At 40.6% G+C, this 23,468-nt stretch overlaps 1 protein-coding gene across 1 annotated transcript; it reads left to right on the forward strand.

Annotated features, from left to right (window-relative positions):
• The first annotated feature begins 3,549 nt into the window (after positions 1-3,549).
• On the forward strand, positions 3,550-21,576 carry LOC139334410 (pituitary tumor-transforming gene 1 protein-interacting protein). The gene is made up of 7 exons (XM_070967263.1): positions 3,550-3,805; positions 4,077-4,123; positions 5,697-5,805; positions 8,288-8,396; positions 9,734-9,799; positions 16,279-16,325; positions 21,101-21,576. The coding sequence occupies exons 1-7, from the start codon at positions 3,691-3,693 to the stop codon at positions 21,148-21,150; spliced, it is 543 nt and encodes a 180-aa protein (XP_070823364.1). The 5' UTR covers positions 3,550-3,690; the 3' UTR covers positions 21,151-21,576.
• The last annotated feature ends 1,892 nt before the right edge of the window (positions 21,577-23,468 follow it).

Here is a 23,468-nt window from a genome sequence, read left to right on the forward strand (position 1 = left end):
ACATACTGTCACCTGCTGTACCAGAGGGGGATGTAGCAACATGTATAATGTCAACATTAGAGCCAAACCTCACTTTTTTTCTTTAAGAAAGGTTTAAAACACAGGAGATTTACAGGAAAACAGTGGGAGAGAAGGCTAAAATAGGGGAGAATTCCAGGAGAATTGGAGGGTTGACAGGTCGGATGAAACCCATGAAAAGAAGGATTAAGCTCATTTTCTTCAAGTACATCAGTGGGTTATCTTTTAGGCTATAGTCACCAGCTGAGAGGTGAAGCAAGAGCAGTGCTCTCTCACACTTTGGATACACAAAAAAAGTGTTATTGAATTAAAAAAAAAAAAAATTTTTAAGAGATTTAGACAAATTGGAATACAGAAGTAAAGGATGCTTTACCTGGTAGTCAGACTCATTTCAGCTTGTGAGATTACAGAGTCTGGGTAAAGAACTATATTGCAAGCAGCCAAGATGGATGTTTGAGTTTGTATTGAAGCTATCTAGCCCCCCCCCGTTCTCTCCTCCTGTTTCTTCCTCTTATCTCCACCGTAGAGTCCTGAGGGGGTCCGTTATGCCTGTGGGCTACAGCGAATTCCCTACTGAAGCTTCCCCGCAATGCGAGACAGCAACCAGATGGACTACAAGCAAGTGGCAAGCCTCACACATAATCATTTTCATGAATAAATTGTTAAAATAAATTGCTAAATGCATCTTATTGATGGTGTGGTGCTTGCTAGTAAAATGAGTGAAATGATGCATGGATAGGATGAATGATGGGAGCTTTTTTCTGTTACTTTGGCCTCCTGTTTTGCTCTCACTTGAGAAAGACTTGCTTGTCTTATTGCTGTCAAAGTCCAATACTTCTGTGCAGCCACTACCTACAAGCCAGATGTTCTTCAAAACGTTATCATGCCAGTGATTTAGTTCAGTATGGTATTAGTGGGAGGGTGCAGAGCCTACCACTTCTTCTAATATCTACAAAATCTAGAAAATGTGTCGCAGGTCCTGTATGTAGAGATAGGAACTGTAGAACTGAGATGTCTCTAGTTTGCTCACTGTGTACAAGGACAAAGAGGCTTTATTACAACCCAGAACAAAGGCAGAATAGTCTGATTATAGCGAATGTTAAAATGTTGCACATAAATTGTGCATTTTCTACTCAAGCATTTAATGAACCCGGAGAGGAAACAACATCCCATTCTCCAATTCTACATTTTATCATACACATTCAATCCCGGCTCATCCAGTCCACATGCTGAAGTATCCCTGTGCCAGATACTGAACCCTCAATTGCTCCTAATGCTGTGTCATCAGTGTGTGCATGAATGGGTAAATGTGGTGTGTGTTGCAAAGCACTCTGAGTTATCAAAGTAGACTAGAAAAGTGATATTTCCACAGTTGGAACTGAGATAATTTAAGATCACTGGACAACATTTTCACATTTAAGTACTCTTTTTTACTCACTATTATCTCTGAGACTTCAAACATTTTTTAGAACTCTATCCATATGACTTGAATTAGTCTACAATGAAAGAAAGTGTCTGTATACATTGTCACATACAAATAGTTTTATTGCATTAAACTTATACTATGGTGTGACTGACTTGAGTTTTTGATAGGACCATTTCATCCGTAGTGGACACATACTTTTATGATGGTATGAGCAAGCACTTGCCCCTCCTCTGTCTGCTTCTCTTTCACTTTGCTCCCTTCCTTTCCATGTTTGCAGACAAGTGGTAATGAGGATGGATTATCTTCTGTCACCAAGGTCAATGATGGAGCATGTTAAGGCTCTGCTGAACTGCTCAAGAAGAACACAAACCTTTATCAGCTCCATTAACTTGGAGAGACATATAATGACAGGAACTTGTGCGAAACTTATCAAACAGCCAATCAACAGACACACAGATGGGGTCATCAAATGTGTAGGAGCTATTTCATTGGTTTATTTTCATTAGTTTATTCTATAGATATTTTTGTTGTTGCTGTTGTTTGTATCACCACTAGGGGGCACTGGGTCAGGCACAGTTGGTAATACACACACACACATTCACAGAGAGAGAGAGAGAGGGCAGAGCAGATCAGAGAGAAAAGCAGCATGTGTTGGTATGTTTAAAGACTGAGAATAAATCATTGAAACGTGGAACCTGGCCTTGAATTCTTTGTTAGTGTGCATCCGTGGCTTTTTGAAAGTTTCAATTTTGAATTTATTCTTGAGTTTCTGGATATTTTAAGAAGCCCTTTTAGTCTTTGTTTTGTTGACAAATGTATTTTTAAATTCTAGGTAGTTCCTGCTGAGAAGAGAGCCAGAGCCTTTCTGACACCTAGTTCTACTGATCACCCAGGGCGTCTAAAGCTTTTCATTTTAGTCTTCATCAAAATTACATGGAGTGATGTGGTCGCTCCAGCAGATAAAAACTGGTAAGCAGTGACAGCAACTCATCATCTGCAGCCTGTGGCAGGGAAAAAGACCAAACTCAAAGACATAAAGAGTGATTACTGTCTGAACAGACCACATGTGTTTTCTCCAAAACATGATTTGTTCTCAGTCATTGCAACTAAATAGGTGTGGCCTCTCCCACATTCAGTCAAGTCACACCAGGGTTGATGTGTTCTCATTCTGTGCCATCTGACAAATTCATCAAAAAACGGCCATGGAAAAAGTTAATTATATTAATTCATTATATTTAGTGCTGTCTATCGATAAAAATATTTAATCGCAATTAATCTCATGAATGTCATAGTTAACTCGCGATTAATCGCAAGATAATAGTACATTTTTATCTATTCTAAATGTCCCATTAATTATCATTTTAATACTGTTATCAACATGGAAAAGTGCAAATGTTTTTTTTTATTGAAAACAGCAACCGTGTAGTGTTATATTTCTCACTAACATTCTCACTTTGAGCAGTCATTCACATTTGAAGCAAAATCTCACACAATTTAACACTGTTAATAAACAGATGACAAAATATAAATAAATACTTGGTTACAAAAAAGCTCCTTCAACAACCCTTTCTAGGGGATCAAAACAGGGTGATACAAAATAAAGTTACAAAGTTCACATCATTGTAAACTAGGACTCAGCCTATAGTGCAGTTAAACCATGGCTTAAACTTTCCTTTCTTAAGTTTCCTTTGAACATACAAGCAGTCAGACTATGATGCTCTTCTGTTTATTCAACCCAGCCTCTTATTTCCATACAGAAAGAATGAACATTACTTGGCTATGGCTGCAGTAAGCTTGATCTTAGTTGCGGTATCCATATGCCTCTGTCGAAAGCCATCCATTGTCGCCTGGTTTTGACAAGGAGGCGGCGGAGAATTCACATTCGCCTTGTGTTTGGCCATCAAGTGGTATTTCTGACTTTACCTCTCCCAATGCAGACCGTTCAGGCATCTTCTTATGGTGCTACGCAAAACCTGTTAAAGTGCGCGGGCGGTCATTTGTGTCTTTTGCTAAAAGCATAACTCCTCCCGCGCGGGCTGTCAATATTTTACCAAACGCGCTAACCCTAAACACCCAGGAAGTGACAGCAGCAGATGCACATCCGTGAGTGAGTCCAAAGCAAAATAGAAGCAGCAGTCTAAAGTAAGAGCAGTGAGCTCCGGAAAGGCAAGCCTGTCCTTACGACGAGCAGACATTCATAATTTTCAGACGTAGTTAAACTTCCCAGCTGTTCTGTGGTTTTAACGATGTCTTTTAAAACCGAGAGCCAAACACTGACGACTTGGGTGTTTTTTTGTGCCGTTGTGCTGACCGTTAGCTTTGTTAGCCATGGGGAATGCCAAACAACAGCACCGCAGACGCGTAAGTTGAATGTTCGTTTGAAAAGCAGTGAAGTTAACGTTACACTCGTTGTTTCAGTTGACAAAGGTGGAGTTTCGTATGGTAGTAAAACATACTTTAATGCCAGTTTATAAATGAATTAGTTACTCCTTGTTTGAAATAGTGTTTTAAAAATACGTCACAGTTGAATGTGCCTGGCAGGCTGCTGGTCTTGACCTACTAGCGCTGCTATCATGGCTGTTTTTTCCTTCTGAGAAACATTAGTTACTTTTCTGTTTCTCTCTTCTTTCAGCCTGCTCTGCGCACAAAAGCTGTGACACCTGTGTTCCACAAGCAAAGGTAAGGGTGCCGGCAGTCATTTGGGTGCAGTTTCTGAACGACAACAGCAGACCTTTGCCCGAAACATTCAAATTGTTGTCATAAATGGTGTATTTATGGTCCCTTGTTTGGGTGCACAGTCAACGGCCTACTTTACCTCCCACATGAAAAAAGATCTAATCTACTTCAACCGCCAGGTTCCGTAAAGCATTGATCCCAAGGGTTAATTAAGTCATTTTAAGTGTTTGGTGTGACGGTTTTGAAATACAAATGTGAATAAAATATATTAGGGCTGCAGCTAAGGAGTTTTTTTTATTGTCGATTTGTTAATTATTTTTTTGGTCTAGAAAATGTCTGAAAATGCTGAAAAATCATCAGTGTTTTCCATATCAAAAAGATGACTTTCTCAAATGTCTTGTTTTTGTCCACAATCCAAAGATGTTCATTTTACTGCCATAGAGGATTAAAGAAACAAGACAATATTCACATTTAAAAAACTGGAATCAGAGAATTTTTGGTTTTTTTTTCTACAGAAGTTCTCAAACCGACTAAATGATTGTCAAAACAGTTGTTGAATAACTTTGTAGTTGACAGTTGATCAGCTATCAGATACATTCAGGATACAATTTTCATGATCTTTTGTTGATCTTCCAGTAAAAGCTCCTAAAATAAGGTTTTGATTTGAGCAATGTTGTGACAAGTTATCATTTTCATTATGGATTAATCTGTGATTTTCCCTATTAACAGTTTGGTGTATAAAGATAAGATAAGATAAGATAAGATAAGATAAGATATACCTTTATGAGTCCCATAGTGGAGAAATTTCAGGTATTACAGCAGCAAAGTGGATAGCAGGAATATAGGGCATCAGTAAAAAAAGACCTTAAATATTAAATATCAAACAGACAATATAAACAAGGAATATAAAAATATGGACAACAGGTACTGATTGGATGATAATACTCCTGAGTATTGAGTATTGATATTGCACATAGGAGTAATAATACACCTGAGTGAAAGATAAACATATTGCACCTTAAGTTGAGATCGCATGAGCAGATAAAATATTTTCACAGTGTTAGCGAACACAGCTGATGTGTGTTATAGTGCAGTCATATTGAAGGTCTTGGTGAGTGTGTGGTCTACTGGGAGCACTGACTGAAAATGTCAAAGTCTAAATGCCTCTTTAAAATGTTTGCTTTTTCTGACTAATAGTCTAAAATCCAGAGATATTCAGTATACTATCACATCAAATGCAAGACTGCAGAAATCCTTATAAATGAAAAGCTGGCACCAGGAAATGTTTGCTGTTGTAGTTTATTTCCCTGCTATTTCTGCCAAGCCCACTCCCTTGGCTGTGGTTTCGCTAGTAGGTAGGGACAGTGGGAATCTCGTTCATTCATACATGCACATCACTAATTAGATGACCAGGCATTTGGTTTTGCTTCTTAAATTAGTTACAGATTAATTTATTCTTGATTCATTAAATTGACCATTTGTTGCAAATCTAGATTTGTGTATTTGAATAGGAGATGTTTAGTCGGAGTGGAAACATGACATGTGGAGGGTTGATGTTTGTGTTTTGTCTGTACAGTGTCTGTGGTGCCTTACCACCAACAACTGCACAGAATACCCAGTGAGCTGGTTGCTGCCTCCAGCGTCAGTGTGCAAGTTGTCCCAGGCCCGCTGGGGAGTGTGTTGGAGTGAGTTGATCCGTTTTATTGTGATACATCTACTTTGCTGTTTCATTTGTCACATTACAAGACTGAAATCATTTACACTGGTGCTGTAAACAGGTTCGAAAAGGAAACATGAAAAAGGTTCTATTGGATTCCATCAAAGAAGGAAGCTGGTGCACAAAAAAGTCAAGTACTGACTTATTTTGGTAATCATGGTATTGAGTTTCAGAGAAACTCAGTGCATGTGCAGGGGGGCTGATGTAAGGAAGTTGATGTAATGGTTCAGTGCTCTGTAGATGTAAAACTTGGTTTCCATTTTAACATGCAAGAAAGACCGAAGACATAATACATAAACTGCCTCAAATATGTATAGCATTAAGAAAGATGTCCATAGAAATAAAAGCAATACAACTACAATCAAGTAACACAAACACTGGGAAACACTGAGGGGAGCTGTTTGAAAAGATACCCGGTTATGTGAGACAAGTCAGCCAAAACTTCCTGTTGCTCTCACTTCATGTTGCTTCAGTGTCATAGAGAGAATACAGCTTATGATCCGACATGTCATTCCTGTGCCTCTCTACCTGCTTCCTCATTCTTACTGAAAGTAAACTTGCCGTTTGGCAGGGCGGTCCCCTAATTTTTGAGTATCACTTTAGGGATTTTTATGGCTCCAAATTTTCCAGATGAGATCATTTTTAAGTATGGTATAAAAAAGAACAACTGAATGAAGCTCAAACGTATTTCACACATTTTATCAAAGGGTTGAAGCTCAGCTAATTCACATAGATAAAGACAGAGGAGTAGCCCTCCTCATTTAAAACGTGAACCATATAATATGTACATGTACGGGAAATAACTATAAATATGCAAGTAAATGAAATGTGAGAGTGTGGAAAACAGACCTGCTTGCCCAAATCAGAGACACTGATGTTATTTGCTGATATTAACTGTGGACAGTTTCTGCAGAATCAGGTCCAAATGTTGTCCAGAGTCATCATTTCAACAGCGTAGTGTAGCACACTTGTCTTTGTCAGACATCTGACACATCTCGCTCTATGGACATCAGTTTGGTCTAGGCCATGAGGAGCAGCTTTACTACGTGCAGTGTCACCAACATGCCCACTTGCTCGCTGTGTAGCAGGGTAGCATTGCATACACTGCAGCAGAAACGATATTGCCAAATCTGTCCTAGTGGTCATATTTCTACCGTCACAGTAAATCATCATACTGCCCAATCCTAATCTGCATTATGATAACCACTATCTCTGTCTGAAATCACAGCATTTTGTCTTTCATAAGCCATCCCACTCTCCTTCCACTGTCATCTGCTGTTTCTTTTTCTTTTGTTCTTTGAATTACACTTCTTTTTACACTCATCATAACTTAAATGGAATGTCCCCAGTAAAGATCACAGATTGTGCTTGGGCTTTTCAGAAAAGAGTAAAATTATAGAAGAAATGGGATAAAGAAAATGTAACCAGGGCTTCAACAAACACGTCGTTGTTATTGGCTGTTTGTTGTATTTTTTTTACTGATTAGTCCAGACTCAAAATGTGATAGTGATTGGTGGGCAAAGTTAAGAATTCCTTTAAAAGAATTCTGAAAGAACACAAGCCCAAGACCCCCGAGCATTGAGCAGCATTTGACTCGATAACCCGTTACCTATTTTAAAAACTTGCTAACTGTCAAACTGAAAAGAATGACAGATCCAGATGTGAAGACAGTAGCAGTGGTAGGGTGAAGGGTTTGGGCCAACATTTCAATGTAGTGAATGTGCTCCAACCTTGTTATGCAAAGTTGTGGAAAAGTCATTAAGGCCACAGTTGGACACCTAATTTCAGGATGAGACTGACCACAAAGTCCTCACTAGCTTCCTAGCTAGTACACTGCACAGAAGCAAATGAAATGTACATACATGTACAAACCTTTCATTGTTTTAAAAGCAGTTCAAAAATGTTCAGCTTTCTGTAAAAATATCAACAGAGTCACCACCATCAGGTTGCTTAGAATAAAAATATCTCTGCTCATACGTGGGTTGCTAAATTTGAATGTCTTACAGAATTAAGCAACTGATTTGCATCCTTCGTCTCACTGTGATCATTGCTGCTATTTCAGGTGGTTTATCACTGACTTGACAAAGAGATTGTATTACTTAAATGTGTCACCAATCAAAACTGATAAACAGTTAAATGCTGCTGGAGTTTTCTCTGGCCTTGGCACAAAGTCAATCATTAAGTCTTGGTGTCATACTTATGTTTTCACTGGAAATGCAAGTGCAGTGCTTAGTTTCGTCAGTAGTGTGATGACTTGTAGTGTTGCCAAGCAGTCAGCGGGTGGCACCATTGTCATACAAGATGAGTTTAGATTGTGCTTTAGGGAAAGAAGGGCTGAAAGTGTCAGATTTCATTTACTATATGATTCTAGAATAGAATAGAATAGAAATCTTTCTCTTGTAAAATATTATATGAATATAATATATTATTTTTCTTTTTGTGTGATTCAGTGAACTTTGAAGCCCTGATCATTTCCCTGGCTGTCCTGGGTGGAACCATCCTCATCAGCATCATTGTGTGCTGCTGTTGCTGCTGTTGCTGCAGGAAGCGTCAGTCAGGGTAAGGTTGTATGACAAGTCAGTGGCAGTGTAGTGCAAATGGAACATATGTTTTTGAGTTGACAAACTATGGGAAAGCACTGACGGTGTGCATACCTGTAGGCTATGCAAACTAGACTGAGACCAAAAATCATCTGGTAATGATGCAGCCCCATGAACAGCAAGTCTGACGACAGCCTCAAAAAATAACTGTACGGTAGAGTTAACAGCTGTTTGACACAGTGTCAAAAACAGCTGACCATCATGAGATTCATGAAGACAACATTTTTTGATGTGCTGTTTTATTTGACTGCATTAATGCTAAATCTCTAATTTGCTGTAAAGGTGACCTTTAGCAAAGTGTTTTCGATTAGATCAGAATGTTTCTCCAGCCTAGCACTCGAAGTTAAGCTTCAGCCAATTCTGAACTGGAAGCAATATCAATACTATGTTGCAACCTGTTTAGGTTGCAACATTTGATTCTAACACTAAAATTCAAACATTTGACTATTTAATCAAAGTAACTCTTAGCTCGTAAAGAAATGAAAGAAAATTACCCAAATCCATTGTGTTAGCCATCAAAATTCTACCTCTGTGATGTTACTGCTGTGCTCAGTTAAAATGAGTTCCTAATTACTCTGGTGAACAACTGTTCAGAGCAGCGAGCCTCTAGAGTTTAGCACCTATTAATCAGGGCTGCATTCACTCTTGTAGCTTCATCCTTTTAACTTTAACTTAACTCTCTCTCTCTCTCTCTCTCTCTCTCTCTATCTCTATCTCTCTCTCTCTCTCTCTCTGTGTGTGTGTGTGTGTGTGTGTGTGTGTGTGTGTGTGTGTGTGTGTGGTGCTCTCATTGTGCTGGAGAGAAATGAAAATGTCATGTCAGTCAGTCAACTGCAGACTGGCCTGTCACACACTGACAGTCCTGTGGGTTTAACAGTCTCGTTCATGTCTATCATCTGACAGAAAAAAAAGGGATGAGAGGCATGCCTGAAACACAAACACACAATGTGTCTATTTTACATTTACCTACAGGCAATTTAAGTTTCTCACTTCCTGATTGCTCCGTTTCCATTAAATGAGATAATTCCATGATCAAAGGTGTCACACATTGTTTCTGTAGTAAAAGCTTAAACTTTTGTTTGTTTCTCAAGCTGCAGAGACAATCCATGAAGTAAATGTAAATCATGCTCTGGAGAATTTGAATCACTGTAACCTAAAAGTTGTTATGCTTTGTGAAAAGAGTATCCCTCGAGCAATTGAGGCAATTTGTAGGTGTATGCAATTTGTCACATCAAGGAGTGTGTTTTTGGTGCTCCCTGGTTCTGATACTCTGTTCATGCCTCCTTCTGTCTTAAGGCCTGACAGAGATGAGGAGAGATTTGCCAGGAAGAGAGAGGAGATCAGACAGCGTGCTGAGGAACGGTAAGAACTTCACCCCAGGCTCAAGTGAAAATGGGTTTAAGCTGCTGGTAAAAAATTAGAACTGCGTGTATTTGAACAGCAGCTTCACATGGAAGTAAGTTCTCTGCATTTTAAAACTCTTTGAGTGAAACCAATATTATTATATGGTTTCATTGTCATGACTAGTATGACGTTACTCGTACCCTCTGGTTCAAATGAAAACCACAAGATGCAAACGTTGTCATGCTGGGAGATATGATTCAAATTCTTTTCACAATATCAGAAGGATGTTTTTCTGATATCTATCTAGATTACGATACAGTAAATGTGGTCTAAATCACATATAAAGTAAAATTGTGTGCACTCAAATGATGCCCTCTCACTGTCCGTCACTAAAATGCACTTTAATGGGAAAACGGGCTTTTATGCTCTCTGCCCCTGCAGTAGGGAACCACTTGCAGAGAGATCTGCAGCCATATATGCTCATCCTAATTAGGGCATTTACAAATGTAGTGAAGGCTTTGGTGGCAAATTCAGTTGGAATTTGTAATTGCATCCTGCTAGATCCTCTTCCTCCTGTCTGTGCTGGCATATGATTCTGTGAGTTGGTACTGTCTCTTTTTTTGTGTGTGTTTTTAATTTTTGTGTGTATGCTAGTTGAAACACTGTGATGCTTCCAGGTCTCCTTTGAAACAGAGATTTTTTTTTTCTCTCGATGGGACTCACCTGGTGGAATAGAAAAAAACTTTTATTCATTACTCCACAAAATTCTTCTTTCATCAGTAACTCATTTAGTTTGGTTTTAATTACAAATTTAATATGGACAACAGAAATTTGTATAACATGATGTGATGATATCATTAAAATATAATGAAAGTTAAGAAACAATACTGTTGAATTGTCGCCCAGCTCTGGAACATAGATGTAGTTGATTACAGTTTTCTAATTTATTGTTCTTCAGTTAAAACAAGAGAGAGGAGCTCCTATCACTGCTTTAAAAATGCTCTAAATATATTTTAATTATTGAAAATATATAGATAAATATATAGATGTGTATCAAAATTCATATAGTGATTTTTGGAGAGAGTCTAAACCCTCGGAATATCAAAGTATTGAAAAGGGGTTAGTAATGGCCACTTGAAGAAGCATTATTCCTGTAGCACCATCCCATCCCATTTAGCAGGCTGTGTGCAGGGGCACGTGTCATCTGAATTTGCTTTCAGTCGGACATGTCTGTCATGCCTAAACCAAAAAAAGGAAACCGTTTTGGGCCGTCCATATATTTAGCACATTTGGTAGAGAGTGACAGAATTTCTAGGATGGGTTTTGAAAAGTCTTTTGTAAATATGTTTGAAAGGAAAAAAAAACCTACTTTACCTCAGAGAAAGAGAAAAGGCATAAATTGTTATAGAAATGATGGTGTCATCTGCATCCTTTGGGGTGCCCCTTTAGTGTAGAATCGCAGACTCTGACCAGGAGCTGCAACCCCCCTTGGTGCAACTCCACATAGGGACCTTCGTTTCATCGCCCTCTCCCTCCTTTCGTGTCAACTCTCTACTATTTATTAAAGTCTTAAAATTCTTAGTGGTCTTCAGAAGGGGTTTTTCAGATATCCTGCAAACTATTTGATAGACAGAAAAACAGGGTCAAATACATAACCTCCTTGGTTGAGTTAATAGCAATACCAATACTATGTGCAATTTTCACATTAAAAGTTCTGTTACAGTCAAACTAGCTCTGTCATCACATCAGGTTGAATGGCACAAACCAAAAAAAGATAATGAATGAATAAGAAGATAAGATCTGATCCTATTCTTTCAACAAGTTGGATGTTTTGGCCTCTTGGATATCCCAGCAGGACCTACAGGGGATTTTCCTGCAATGGAATAGCTCATAGTCCCCAACAAAAGGCCTCGTTGTATGTTTGGGATTCAAGCAACTGGTGTGTGTGCAGCCTCAACAAGTCCATGTCCCAGAGGAGGAGCTCAGTGTTCCTCTACTCACATCCCAAAACACCAATTGGATTGTCAAGGCCGAGCAGCTGCTCTTTGGTAATGTGGTCATAAATAGAGTGAGCTACATCCTGTGGAGTACCATGCACTGTCAAAGAAACAGTGTGTTAGTCACTTAATCATACAGAAGTGTCAGTTGTAGCAGTCAGTAGACCTGGAAGCCTTCCTCTTCCTGCGCTCCATAAATGTTTCAGCCTCATCGTTCTATTTAGTGCCTGTGTTCCCAGTGCCTTCATCCTCCAAGGATGGCTGGGCGATGTGTTGGTAAGCGAGGCAGTCATGCAGAAAGATAGTCAGTAACTGTGGTTTATCATCATCATCACAGTGCTGGGAACACGAGAGCTGTGGTTCTTTGTGTGTGTGTGTGCCTGTGTGTGTGCCTGTGTGTGTGAGTGAGTGTGTGAGTTGAACTATCCAACCTCTGAGCTTTTCTCTCACGTGCCAAAGAATCTAGTCAGGGTTTCCTGCAGCGAGCATGATCAAATCTCCGAAGTCAGAGTTAGTGCAGTGACCTACATAGATGCAGTTCATGTTGTGAACAGGACTTTCGGAATAGATTGGACCCATCATGGCAGAGGGTAGTGCCTCTAGATGCTGCTGCCTTGCCTCTGGACAGCCAGCTCACAGCGCTGAACCTTCATCCTCATCTGACTCTGAGGGAATAATTAACAGTCTGTGAGGGATTGACCCATACAACTTTCTGAATGCTAAGTGATATTACCACTTGGGAAAAACACAGATATTTTTGTTACAAGTTTGCTTTTGTCAAGGTAGGAAAGCCTTTTGAAACTGTTTTACTCCACTAAAACTGATTGAAACCCAAATAATAAAAATTATTTTCATTAGCTAGTTGACTTTGCTATAAGGCCTTCTTAAACTTCAGTTACGCTTCTCGAGGCTGCAAGCATATATGCAGTAGGGATGCACCGATCTACATTTTTCACCTCTGATACCGATATCTGAGGTTCAGGTTGTACTGGTTCATAACTATGCACCAGTACAACAATCTTAAACCAATAGCTTCTCTAGCTTGGTCAAACAACACGTAAAAAAATATAACAAGTATAACTGGTTCAGTTAGTGCAACTAGGAATATAAAAGGAATGTGAAGTGTGCAACAATCTGTCTCCCACTTGCAACGGCATCACTCACAGTGCTGTGATAGAAGTCCCTCGTTGACAACCAGCTGCATTGTATGTGCAACGCAGCCTAAACTATGCACTCTCATGCTGTCCATCGCCTTTCGCTTGTTGCTGGCGTTGTTCCTCAGAATCACGTGGACTTTACTCAACGTATGTCACACATTTCCTTCAGGGTAGCTGCGATCGTGTCGCTGGTGTGTGACAGAAGTTTGTAGCATTGAGCATTGCACTGTGTGGCACGTAACTCTCATCCAGCCAGTGTGCAGTTAAACTTAAAAGTTACATGGGACATCCTCTCCATGATTTTTGTTGCCTGCACACTGTTAGGTTTAGATTTTTCACCTCTTTCCTTCATCTCCTTCAAAGTTAGCTGCATCATACTGCCTCCTTTCTGTTTATTCAGTTCAATGAACTCAGCGTGCTCCCTGGTGTGAAATCTCTGTAGGTGCTTCATTAAGTCGGTCATGTTATAATGATGTTTTACCACCGCCCCTCGGAACATTTACTGCGCAGGTATTGCAAGTAGCCGTCGAGTTTGTAGGCTGAGGTAGTGTGAAAAAGTTGCGGTCATGTGCGCTTCAGCACTGCGTGTTGCTTGCGCATGGTGCCGCTCGCAGTGCCTATAGCATAGCGTTAGACTGAATAGATCGGCCCCTATGTATCGGGTACATTGTGACCGATACCTGATCTAGAATTTTCTTCAATATCAGGGCCGATACCGATACCAATATCGGATCGGTGCATCCCCAATATGCAGGTGTTTGTACATGTTTGTGTCTGTTTCATTTGCACATGTTGAGGGTATACTGTTTGTGTCTACTAGGAAGCATAATCACATTTAGCAAAACACACTGGAAAGCAAATTGTAGAAGAAATGAGAAAACAGCCCCTGCATCCTGTTCCCCTTAGGATAGTATAAACAAAATGCTACAACTGTGAAGCAAATGGGAAAGAATTTGGATTTATCAACATAAATGAAAAGCATAGTATAGTTATAAGTAATAAGTAAATTCCCAACAGTATGTTAGATCAACCAATCAGCTTGTCTCAGTCTTGATAGCCTCAGTATCGGAGCGCTCATGTTTGTTTATAGTTCCATTAATTCAAATTGAATTCCTCCACCAAAATGCCACAACCCCAGCAATGCCTTCAGCAGAGATACAAGTTCAATGGCAATAATAATACAGATAGCCACCAAATTACAGCATGTGACTTTTTAGTATCTTATAATAATGAAACACCAGTCTTATCTGATCCATTTTAGCTGACCTTGAGCTTTCCATTGACTGGAGAAATATGGCCTCTAAACCCAGAACGTCCACTGAACTTTCAGTTGCAATGGAGAGAACGATGACACAAGGTCAGAATATCCTCGCAGTGAAGAGGCTCCTCTTTAGCAATGTTATTTTATGTATTATGGTGGCACTATGTCGAACACCATCTCTGCCTCTCTCATTTTTCCACTAGGAATTGTGTGTCCTGTGATTCGTGGACAGTTACCAATAATAATCTTGACTAGCAGAACTTTTAGTGTCTTCTGGAAGTAGAGCTCTCTGTTTCCTTCGTATCTAGCTCAGCATTTCCAGAGATGAGTGCTGGAAAAGATTCCATCCCTTGCTTATCCTCTTTCTGCTTCCCTTCTTTCTGCTTCCTCACTTCACTTGTTGAATGCAGCCATATTTATGTAGAGGGAGTGTGAACATGTCAGTCAATTAGCTTCATACAAGCCAGCGACAGGGCGGGGGGACAGATGGTAGGCAGAGCTCAGCCACCCTCATTGCTCACAGATCACTACCTGGCAATGAAACACTGACTGATTTACACCAGTTCTTTGTGCAGAGATGAAGTGAAGTGACGCCCCTGGAGGTCCAGAGCACAAAACCTCCTCCCATGCTTTTGTGACTCCTCAGAGAGGCTGAGTGAGGGACTGACGGCAGGCCTGCGGCTCTGTTTGTGTTTCACTGCCAGCTAAACTGTAGCATCAAAGTCTTCAATGAGTCACTTAACGCTCCACAACAAGCCAGCGTTTAAATGCCATCATGAATGCAGACGTGCCTTTTCATACTTGGTTGGCTCTTATGGATGAAGAGATGTTGAAAAAAGGTATTTTCCCACAGTTTATTTTAGCATTTTTCATCCTCCATGTTGTTGTGGCTCACATTGATGTTTTGTACGAATGATACCAGAAATAAATGGACTGTAGAGCAGGTGATACAGTATATCAATATGATATTGATAGCATAAAATGAGACTATATATCATATGGGAGTTCCTGTAATCTTTTCCTGGTCGCTGGTGCGGTGCATTATGGAATGGTCTGAAGGTTGTTCTTTCTCGGTAAATTGATGATTAATCTATGTTTTTAATCATCATATCAACAGTTCTAAAGATCATTTCTCTACATTTTCTTTTGTATATTTTTTAAAAGCATAATTAAGTATTTCCTAAATATCATAGCTTCATCAATATGAAGGTATGAAGGGAAAAATAAGTGTGTGTTATCCAGGCCTATTGCTATGAGTGTGGGAAAACTGCTTAAAATGGATACTAAGTCCAGTATGGACGTCCTGGGAGCAGATTTGTAGTGGAACCATAGCTTTAGATATGTAAGAAATGTCACGTTATTGCAATCTGCAGTGGATGTGTGTGTGACAGGTTATTAAAATCCTCATTTTCACTTCATCATAGCACCCCTTCCCATGCCAGGGACTGTAAACCTATGTTTAAATTTCATTTCCCCGAGTTTCATTAGAATCTGATCTATCGAGGAGACCAAACCAGAGGTTTGTGATGTGGGGGCGATGGCACATGTTAACTGTTAGCTGTAACCCTTTTTGCTTTCCCTGGTTTGTATCTGGGATATGTGCACAAAAGGTGTTCCTTGATGTTTACCTTTTTAAAGTGTTTAAAAATGTGTTGATTTGGTATAACTGTTGTAAATAAGGTTGGGAAAGTGTATACAACAAACTAGATCAGCTGGTATGAATCCACCAGTTCCGTTCCTGCCAATCGTTGAGTTAAAACGTGTTTTCACATCCACCATGTTTGACTCAGTTCGAACAAATTGGTGCGTTTGTCTGTTTAGTTTGGTTCATAACTGTTCAGTCTCTGCCTCCAGGCGGACTCTGGTGGGGTGTGAAACAAAAGCAGACCAACCACAGAATGGACTGAATAAGTCAGCTGTTAGTCCACACGACTTCATGTGCATACCTCTTGGTTCATTTGTAAAAAGTGATACAGATCAAAAGTAAACCACACCAATTCAGTATTTTTGTCCTCAGGCCTGACCAAATGAGCTAAACTACAGGTGTGAAATAACTGTGATCCTTCTTCTGTTTTTTTACAGGAAGGGGGAAAGAAAGGCAAGACATGATGAGATCCGCAAGAAGTATGGTATGTATGAGTCTGGATCGTATTATCATTTATTCAGCCTCTTTAATGATAGTCTGTCCCGTCTGTCCCTGAGGTGTATACATCTGCTTTACTTGAGTTGATCAGTAAGTCTCGGCACAGTGCTGGATGTAGACGACCCCTCATTTCTGTTCCGTTCATGTCAGCTTTGTCTCACATGCATGTGAATCAGTCAGATTTTCCAGGACCATGTCATTGACTTGTCATTCCCATGCCCTGTGCCGCAATGCATTATTCAACAGTATATGCCTTGTCCTCAAGGTAATTCAGGCCACGTATAGGTTACACTAACTCCTGTCTGCTTAAATCAATTGAAGCATAATATATCATACACTGGTGTCAAATGGTCCCCTCATGGCTGTGAGCAGGATTGTGCAGCTCACTGAAGCAACAGACAAAGAGCAATCTTGTTAGCATAGCTTGTACCATAAACTGTATTTGTCTGTGTGGAGCAACAGTGACATGCTGCAAATCTGGTGCTATGGACAAAATGGAGTGTGATGTAAAGAACCCCAGAAAGTCCATCTTGTTCAGAGGCACAGTGCCATTTGTTAAAGTACTGGAGCACATCTATGACACACACCCATGTGCATGTGCATGTGCATGGTAAAGTTGTGGCTCTTTTCAAAGGATGTGCAGCTGCTGTTCCAGTGGTGGCAAGTTTGAAAACTGAAACTGACCACACAATCAAATGTTACTCTGAGTAGTTTCATCAGGTTGAGGATATTACATAGCAGTCAGCCAAATATGTAGGTTAGTATTGGGTGATACTATGAATGTAATTAGCATAGCATTAAGCAGTACTTAAAAGCAAATTTTTAATTATTTGATGTACTTATTTGTGCCAAGCGACTGCAGTTAAGTTTACAGCCTGATCTCCTCATTGCATGTCTTTATTGAATATCAGCTGATAGTGATCAGCAGCCAGTCGATCTGGGCATCCCTACTATTCACCATTTTAAAGGATTGATCAGGTTAATGACAGCTTGCTTCCTTATTTTCATAATTTTGACCATTATGATAACACTGCAATCATCAAGTTCATTCTGAAGGTCTTGGAACATGGCAAGACAAGGCAAGAAACACAGGCAGTTAGATATCAAACAGGTTGTAAACAAGCCAGCAATTTAGCCGGATTATCTAAAGCGATTTGTTTGGAGGTTAAACTGACAGTGAGCTCACCCATAATGTCAAGAATAATCCCTCACAGGAAAACTGTAGGCATGCACAACTGGCCTTTGTTCTCTCTTCCAAACAAGTCTGGCTCACCCAGGGGGGAATGAGATGAGATGAGATGTGAGCTATCAAGTAAAACCCCTGACTTTCACCAGCATTAACACACTGTAGCACTCGTTAGTGAGGATCATAGACTAAAAGGTGTCTGGAATGAAATCCCTGCCTTTAAAAAAAAAGAGCAAATAAAGTCTTCATTTAAAGTATGTATTTAGATTTCTAAACGTGATAATTGTCTGCATGCTTGTGTTTCTTGCCCCATTGCACTTTGACATTGCCATGTTCTCAAAACAATGTTGTTACCGATTAGAATTATGGCTAAAAACTAAACCCAAGTTGTAATTCATCAGAATTATCCAAATAGTACAAGCTGTATGTGCTGCAACAGAATGAGGCAGCATTCAACATCTGCATTTTAACATTACACAGCACAGTGATGGCCAATACAGTGGCAGACTGATCAGTCACTTGAGGCCCAGTGTAGACATGGCTGGGGTTGATGTTTTTGAAATGCCCTCTGTCAGAGTTTTGTTAAAGGGGGATTGCTCATTTTCTACCATTTATGTGGGAACATTTTCAATTGTGTGCGAGGAATTGCTTCCCATTGCTTCCCATCCTCATCTCCTGATGCCTTGTGTTTTAGAGTTCCCTTGCAGCATTAGTGAAGTTAGATGTCAGGTTATTTGGTTTTTATGTATGGACAACATGACAGAGTGATGGATGGTGAACCGTTCCTCAGGCCTCCTGCTCTCATTAGTTTATGTCCACATGGATTGCAGACAAGGCTGCTCTTCTGTAAAACACAGTCCAGGGAGCTGCATTACATCCGCTGTGGGAATAAACATTAAGTTGTGTTATTTCCTGAAAGCAGTTGCTCTCAGTTGAGAATGAGAATCATTTAAGATGGCTGAGGATTCTCTGAGTGAGTGACAAGAGGGTTTTCAGCAAAATGATCAGTTGAAATTATCCCAGCGAGGGAGTATGAATTATAATTCCAGTTGTATAGTTCAGACTGAAAGGAGCATTATACCTGGTGAGAATTCCTTTTTGTCAAAGTTTCACACAAACAAAAAAGATGCACAAAATGTCTAGTGTGACCTGGCCTGTGGCTGCACGGTGGAGCAGCAGGTAGTGCGCGTGCCTCACAGCAAGAAGGTTGCCGGTTCGATCCCCGGGTCAGACGGGGCCTTTCTGTGTGAAGTTTGCATGTTCTTCCCGTGCATGCGTGGGTTCTCTCCGGGTACTCCGGCTTCCTCCCACAGACCAAAAACATGCTCATTAGGTTGATTGATGACTCTAAATTGTCCGTAGGTGTGAGTGTGAGTGTGAATGGTTGTTTGTCCTTGCATGTGGCCCTGCAATCGGCTGGCGACCGGTTCAGGGTGCACCCCGCCTCTCGCCCATTGTAGCTGGGATAGGCTCCAGCCCCCCGCAACCCCGAAAGGGATAGGCGGTATAGATAATGGATGGATGGACCTGGCCTGCCCACCAGGCTAAAGGAAGAGTTTCCCATTCAGGCAGTGAGATGAGAAGTTTGACATGAATCTCATGTCTTTGTGTTAAGACCTCTCAAGGCCCCTCTTAACAGTTTATTGGTCAATTTATTGATTCATTGATATTGTCCAAGAGCCAGAATCAGACACTGAGTGGGCTGGTCTTTCAAAAAAAGAAGAAAATAGAGTATTTTCACTTTCTTGCTTAATGAATGTTCTTCTTAGTATTCTGGACAGACTAGAAAATGCTCAATACAAAACCCACAGTTCAACTAGCAACAAATGAGTTCTTATCTCCACAAAAACCCTTTTGGAATCCCAGGAAGCAAACAAAAATACTCTGTTTGGGACTCGGCCAACAGAAATAAGCCCAAATTAATTTTTCTATAACTCACTCATTTAAATTATATTAAGGCTTAGATTTATCCATAATTATGGGCATGGCCTCTTGAGTGACATCTGTCTCCTAGGTTTCAGTAACCAGGTTTAATTCGGCCTGTTCAGCTCCACCCATGCTCCACCCCTTTGCCCAATTTTGAAATGGCTGGTAGTTTGGCGGAGTCAGGCACTGCCAGGTGGTGACAGCCGGAGCCTGTGTCACTGAGCTTGACAATTGCTCTTTAGAAACCTATGGGTGACATCACAGAGACTTCATCCATTTTTTATACAGTTTAACGTTGGCAAGCTAATCTACCGTCTAATCTCAGGATGGACTGGGCTGCTGAGTGATGTCAGATGCATGCATTTTCTCAATTCACTGATATTCTGTGGGCCAGACAGGGCTGGCGGCCTGCCACTTGACAATCCTTGATAGGCTGGGTCTGGATTGACTCGCCACTCGGTCTGGATGCAGAGACTTTGAGAAGCCCTGGTGCAACCTCTCCATTCTTGAGAGTAGGAGAAAAGGGTTGTGCACTTTGGCTCCATCAACATTTCTCTTTTAGAATGACGTTTTGGCTCACAGACCTTCTCCAAGGTCAACAATCATACAGTCAAACAATCTGACCTCTCCATGCTCTTGTGGTCCTCAAGTTTGCTTCAGCAAACTGAATTTGTCAGAGGATGTCTGTATCTCATGACCAGTTTATAGTTTACACATCCTTAAATTTCCCTTTGCTGCCTTTGTTAGTCCTTCAGCCCAGCTGCTGTTTTGTCAGCATTTATGGTTTTCTAGTTATTCATCATGTGTCTCTACTGACATGGACTGATAAATAATATGTACACACACGTCGATGACTTGACATGTTGAACTGTGTTTCTGTTTCAGACAACTTTGAGTTTGTGGTTTACATACCGTAGCTCAAGGAAAAAAACACTCCATGAATCACTTTATTTTTCTTCCAACAAAAGTACACATTCCTCTTTTAGTATATGAGCAACATTGATAATAAATGTCTTTCTACTGGATATGGCAAGTCTGACAAAATGCAGTGAGCGATGTCAACAGGGTTATCTCGGCTTGGGTCAAAGCGCACATTAAACATGAGGCGAGGCATTTGAAAGATGTGGGCGAGGTTCTGATGAAAGACACAATGAGTTGCATTATGGGGTCGACTGTTTATGAAGCTTGATCCAACGAAAAGCCCGGATATCATGACCTCTACTGATGTCATTTAAAATTGTTTTCTAGTTTGTTTTTTGATTTTCGTGTCTCACAAGTCCCTCAATATCTTTGAACTGCAATAGTACATTACTGTAGGAGCAGTATGGTATGTGATGTAGTATTACAAAAATGTGATTCATTCTGGGAAATGAAGAAAGAAGGAAAAGTGGACAGATTGAGGAAAAGGTTAAAGTGGGTAAATTCAGCCGTCCACTGAACATCTAATTTCAACAATGCAAGAATATCTCGGGTGGATTTTCATTTAATTGTTTATATCCTCGAACTAATGTGTACATGTGAGAATCCATACCTCAGAGATCCATGGGAAAGTAGCAAATCTAAGCAGAAGAACTGAGGACATCATGTTCCCTGATCCGCCATGAGCTTTTGTGTTTTCATTTTGTGTCCACTTTCTCTTCCCTGTGCAGGTCTGATCGGTGACACGGACCACCCATACAGCAAGTTTGAGAACGAGTAACGCAGCTGCGCTGGAGGAGTTCCACAGGCAGCATGTTGAGCTGCTCTTCAGTTTTAGCTTGGAGTGAGGCCCGTTTCTCACACAAGCCACAGTGCTGCAGAACAATCCAATTCAGACAAAAATGACCATGTCACACCTTTCAAACAGATTTAAAACAAAAAATCTAATTTTCTTGCCTTCTAATTTCTAGTTTTTGACAGGGTTGTATGTAGGTTGGATGTTGAAGCTTGTTTTAAAACTTCCTGCAAAAAGAACAAGAGGAACTTCCGTCTTCTGAAATTTCATTATGAGTTGTCTCTTTTTAAATATTGTAGTTTCATATCAGTCTTTGCACTTTGTACATACAGTATTGATTTCTGAAATCCAAAATAATGTTTGTAGCTACTGCATTTGTGTTCTGACACATGAATAAAAATCATCTCTTTTAACAATGACGTTTTGTTCATTTGTACAGCAGATTGTTTTCCAGGTATTTCCAGGGTTTTGAAAGGTTTGGTATCTTTTCAGGGCCGAAACTTAAGACGAGGATGAATCACTGAATGTGGACTGCTGCTGTGTCCTCCTGCAGCGACAGTGCACAGGGCCGTAGACTCACAATGACACAGCACAAGACCATGACAACAATTCATCAATCTGTCACTCCCGGCCACACTGATGGCATCACCTGTCTTGGTGATGATCATGTCTGATACTTATAGGCTGTGCGGCACCTGAGCTGAGCTTTTCTTTATTAATATGTGCAGATGAGTGTCGGAAGCTGAGGCAAGAAAAGTTACAACAGTTCAAATTTCAACCACAGCTGCAGCCTTTTTTCAGTGGAATCACATCAACACTTCAAAGAAATATGAACATGAAACTGATGACAGCCATCATTTTCTGTGTGCTGTGTTAACTTGTGAAAATAATGTAAAATTGTCAGATAATGACTCATGAATTCTGCACTCCTGAAAGACAGAGTAGTTTACAGCCCTATAAGTGAATACTTGTGAATTGGATTGTTGCTGTAAATCTAGTGTGTATTTATTCATGTGCCCGAGTCCTGCTTGCATCAGATTTTAGAATAGTATATTCTATATTAAATTAGGTGTACATCAAACTACTTTTTTTTTTTAAGAACTCGTTTTTTTAATCATAATTTGAATATATATATTAAAATATATCCCGGGCTGCACGGTGGCGCAGCAGGTAGTGCGCGTGCCTCACAGCACGAAGGTTGCCGGTTCGATCCCCGGGTCAGGCGGGGCCTTTCTGTGTGAAGTTTGCATGTTCTTCCCGTGCATGCGTGGGTTCTCTCCGGGTACTCCGGCTTCCTCCCACAGACCAAAAACATGCTCATTAGGTTAATTGATGACTCTAAATTGTCCGTAGGTGTGAGTGTGAGTGTGAATGGTTGTTTGTCCTTGAATGTGGCCCTGCAATCGGCTGGCGACCGGTTCAGGGTGTACCCCGCCTCTCGCCCATTGTAGCTGGGATAGGCTCCAGCCCCCCGCAACCCCGAAAGGGATAGGCGGTATAGATAATGGAAAATATATCCCACCTGCCAAATCCTCCTACACCCACATGGTCAGAATTGAGACAGATACACAGCTAATGTGATGGGTTTTAGTAAAGCACACTGAGAGACCCCTGCATGTAATGTGCAATATAAGTCTTCCCACAGTTACATTGACAAGAGTTCCGTCAACCCAGTGGCTCACACTGCAAATGCATTGTGATGAGAACATCGGAGCTCTGCTCTAATCATGCAGATCTGCTGCAGCACCTTCCAGTGGCATGGAGGAACAACCTCTGCTCCATCTAGTGGGATTCCAGACACCAACATGTAAGCTAAGGCAGCGTACCTTCAGTCTGGGGTTCAGTGTGTATGCTCTGGCAGCATCAGGTTAACCCTTGTCTTCTGTTTACACTGGCTTTGCCTCCTCCTCATTGTTTGGGGTCCCACTGATCCCACCAGTGCAGGATAAAGAACTCATATCTTTTACTTACATGACAATAACACCACTATGTCAACATATAATGCTTGATTTTAATTTAGCAAAAGTTCAACAGCATTATCAAAAAAAGAGGGCCTGGGGTCTCCAGGACCTCAAACACAGGATAAGGGTTAAAGAGGAGCTCATTAAAAGCACCATCATAGTTATGAGCTCACAAATAACTGCAGAGATGAACACAAAGTGTAGAAAATGTGTCTGCTCAGAGAATTCAGCGGAATGTGTGACTTCTCCAGCCTTTGTGTGGAACCGGTAAAGATGCTCCTCATTGATTTCCTTAAGATCTCCAAATGGCCTCCAGGGGGAAGTTACAGTACCAGAGGAGCT

This window comes from Chaetodon trifascialis, chromosome 7, assembly GCF_039877785.1.
Source record: "Chaetodon trifascialis isolate fChaTrf1 chromosome 7, fChaTrf1.hap1, whole genome shotgun sequence".
Lineage (NCBI taxonomy): Eukaryota > Metazoa > Chordata > Actinopteri > Chaetodontiformes > Chaetodontidae > Chaetodon > Chaetodon trifascialis.

Coding starts and splice junctions, on each gene's coding strand:
- LOC139334410 (XM_070967263.1), top strand. CDS start 3,691: ATGTCTTTTAAAACCGAGAGCCAAACACTGACGACTTGGGTGTTTTTT. Junction 3,806..4,076: donor AACAACAGCACCGCAGACGC/GTAAGTTGAATG, acceptor CTCTTCTTTCAG/CCTGCTCTGCGCACAAAAGC. Junction 5,806..8,287: donor CCGCTGGGGAGTGTGTTGGA/GTGAGTTGATCC, acceptor TGTGTGATTCAG/TGAACTTTGAAGCCCTGATC.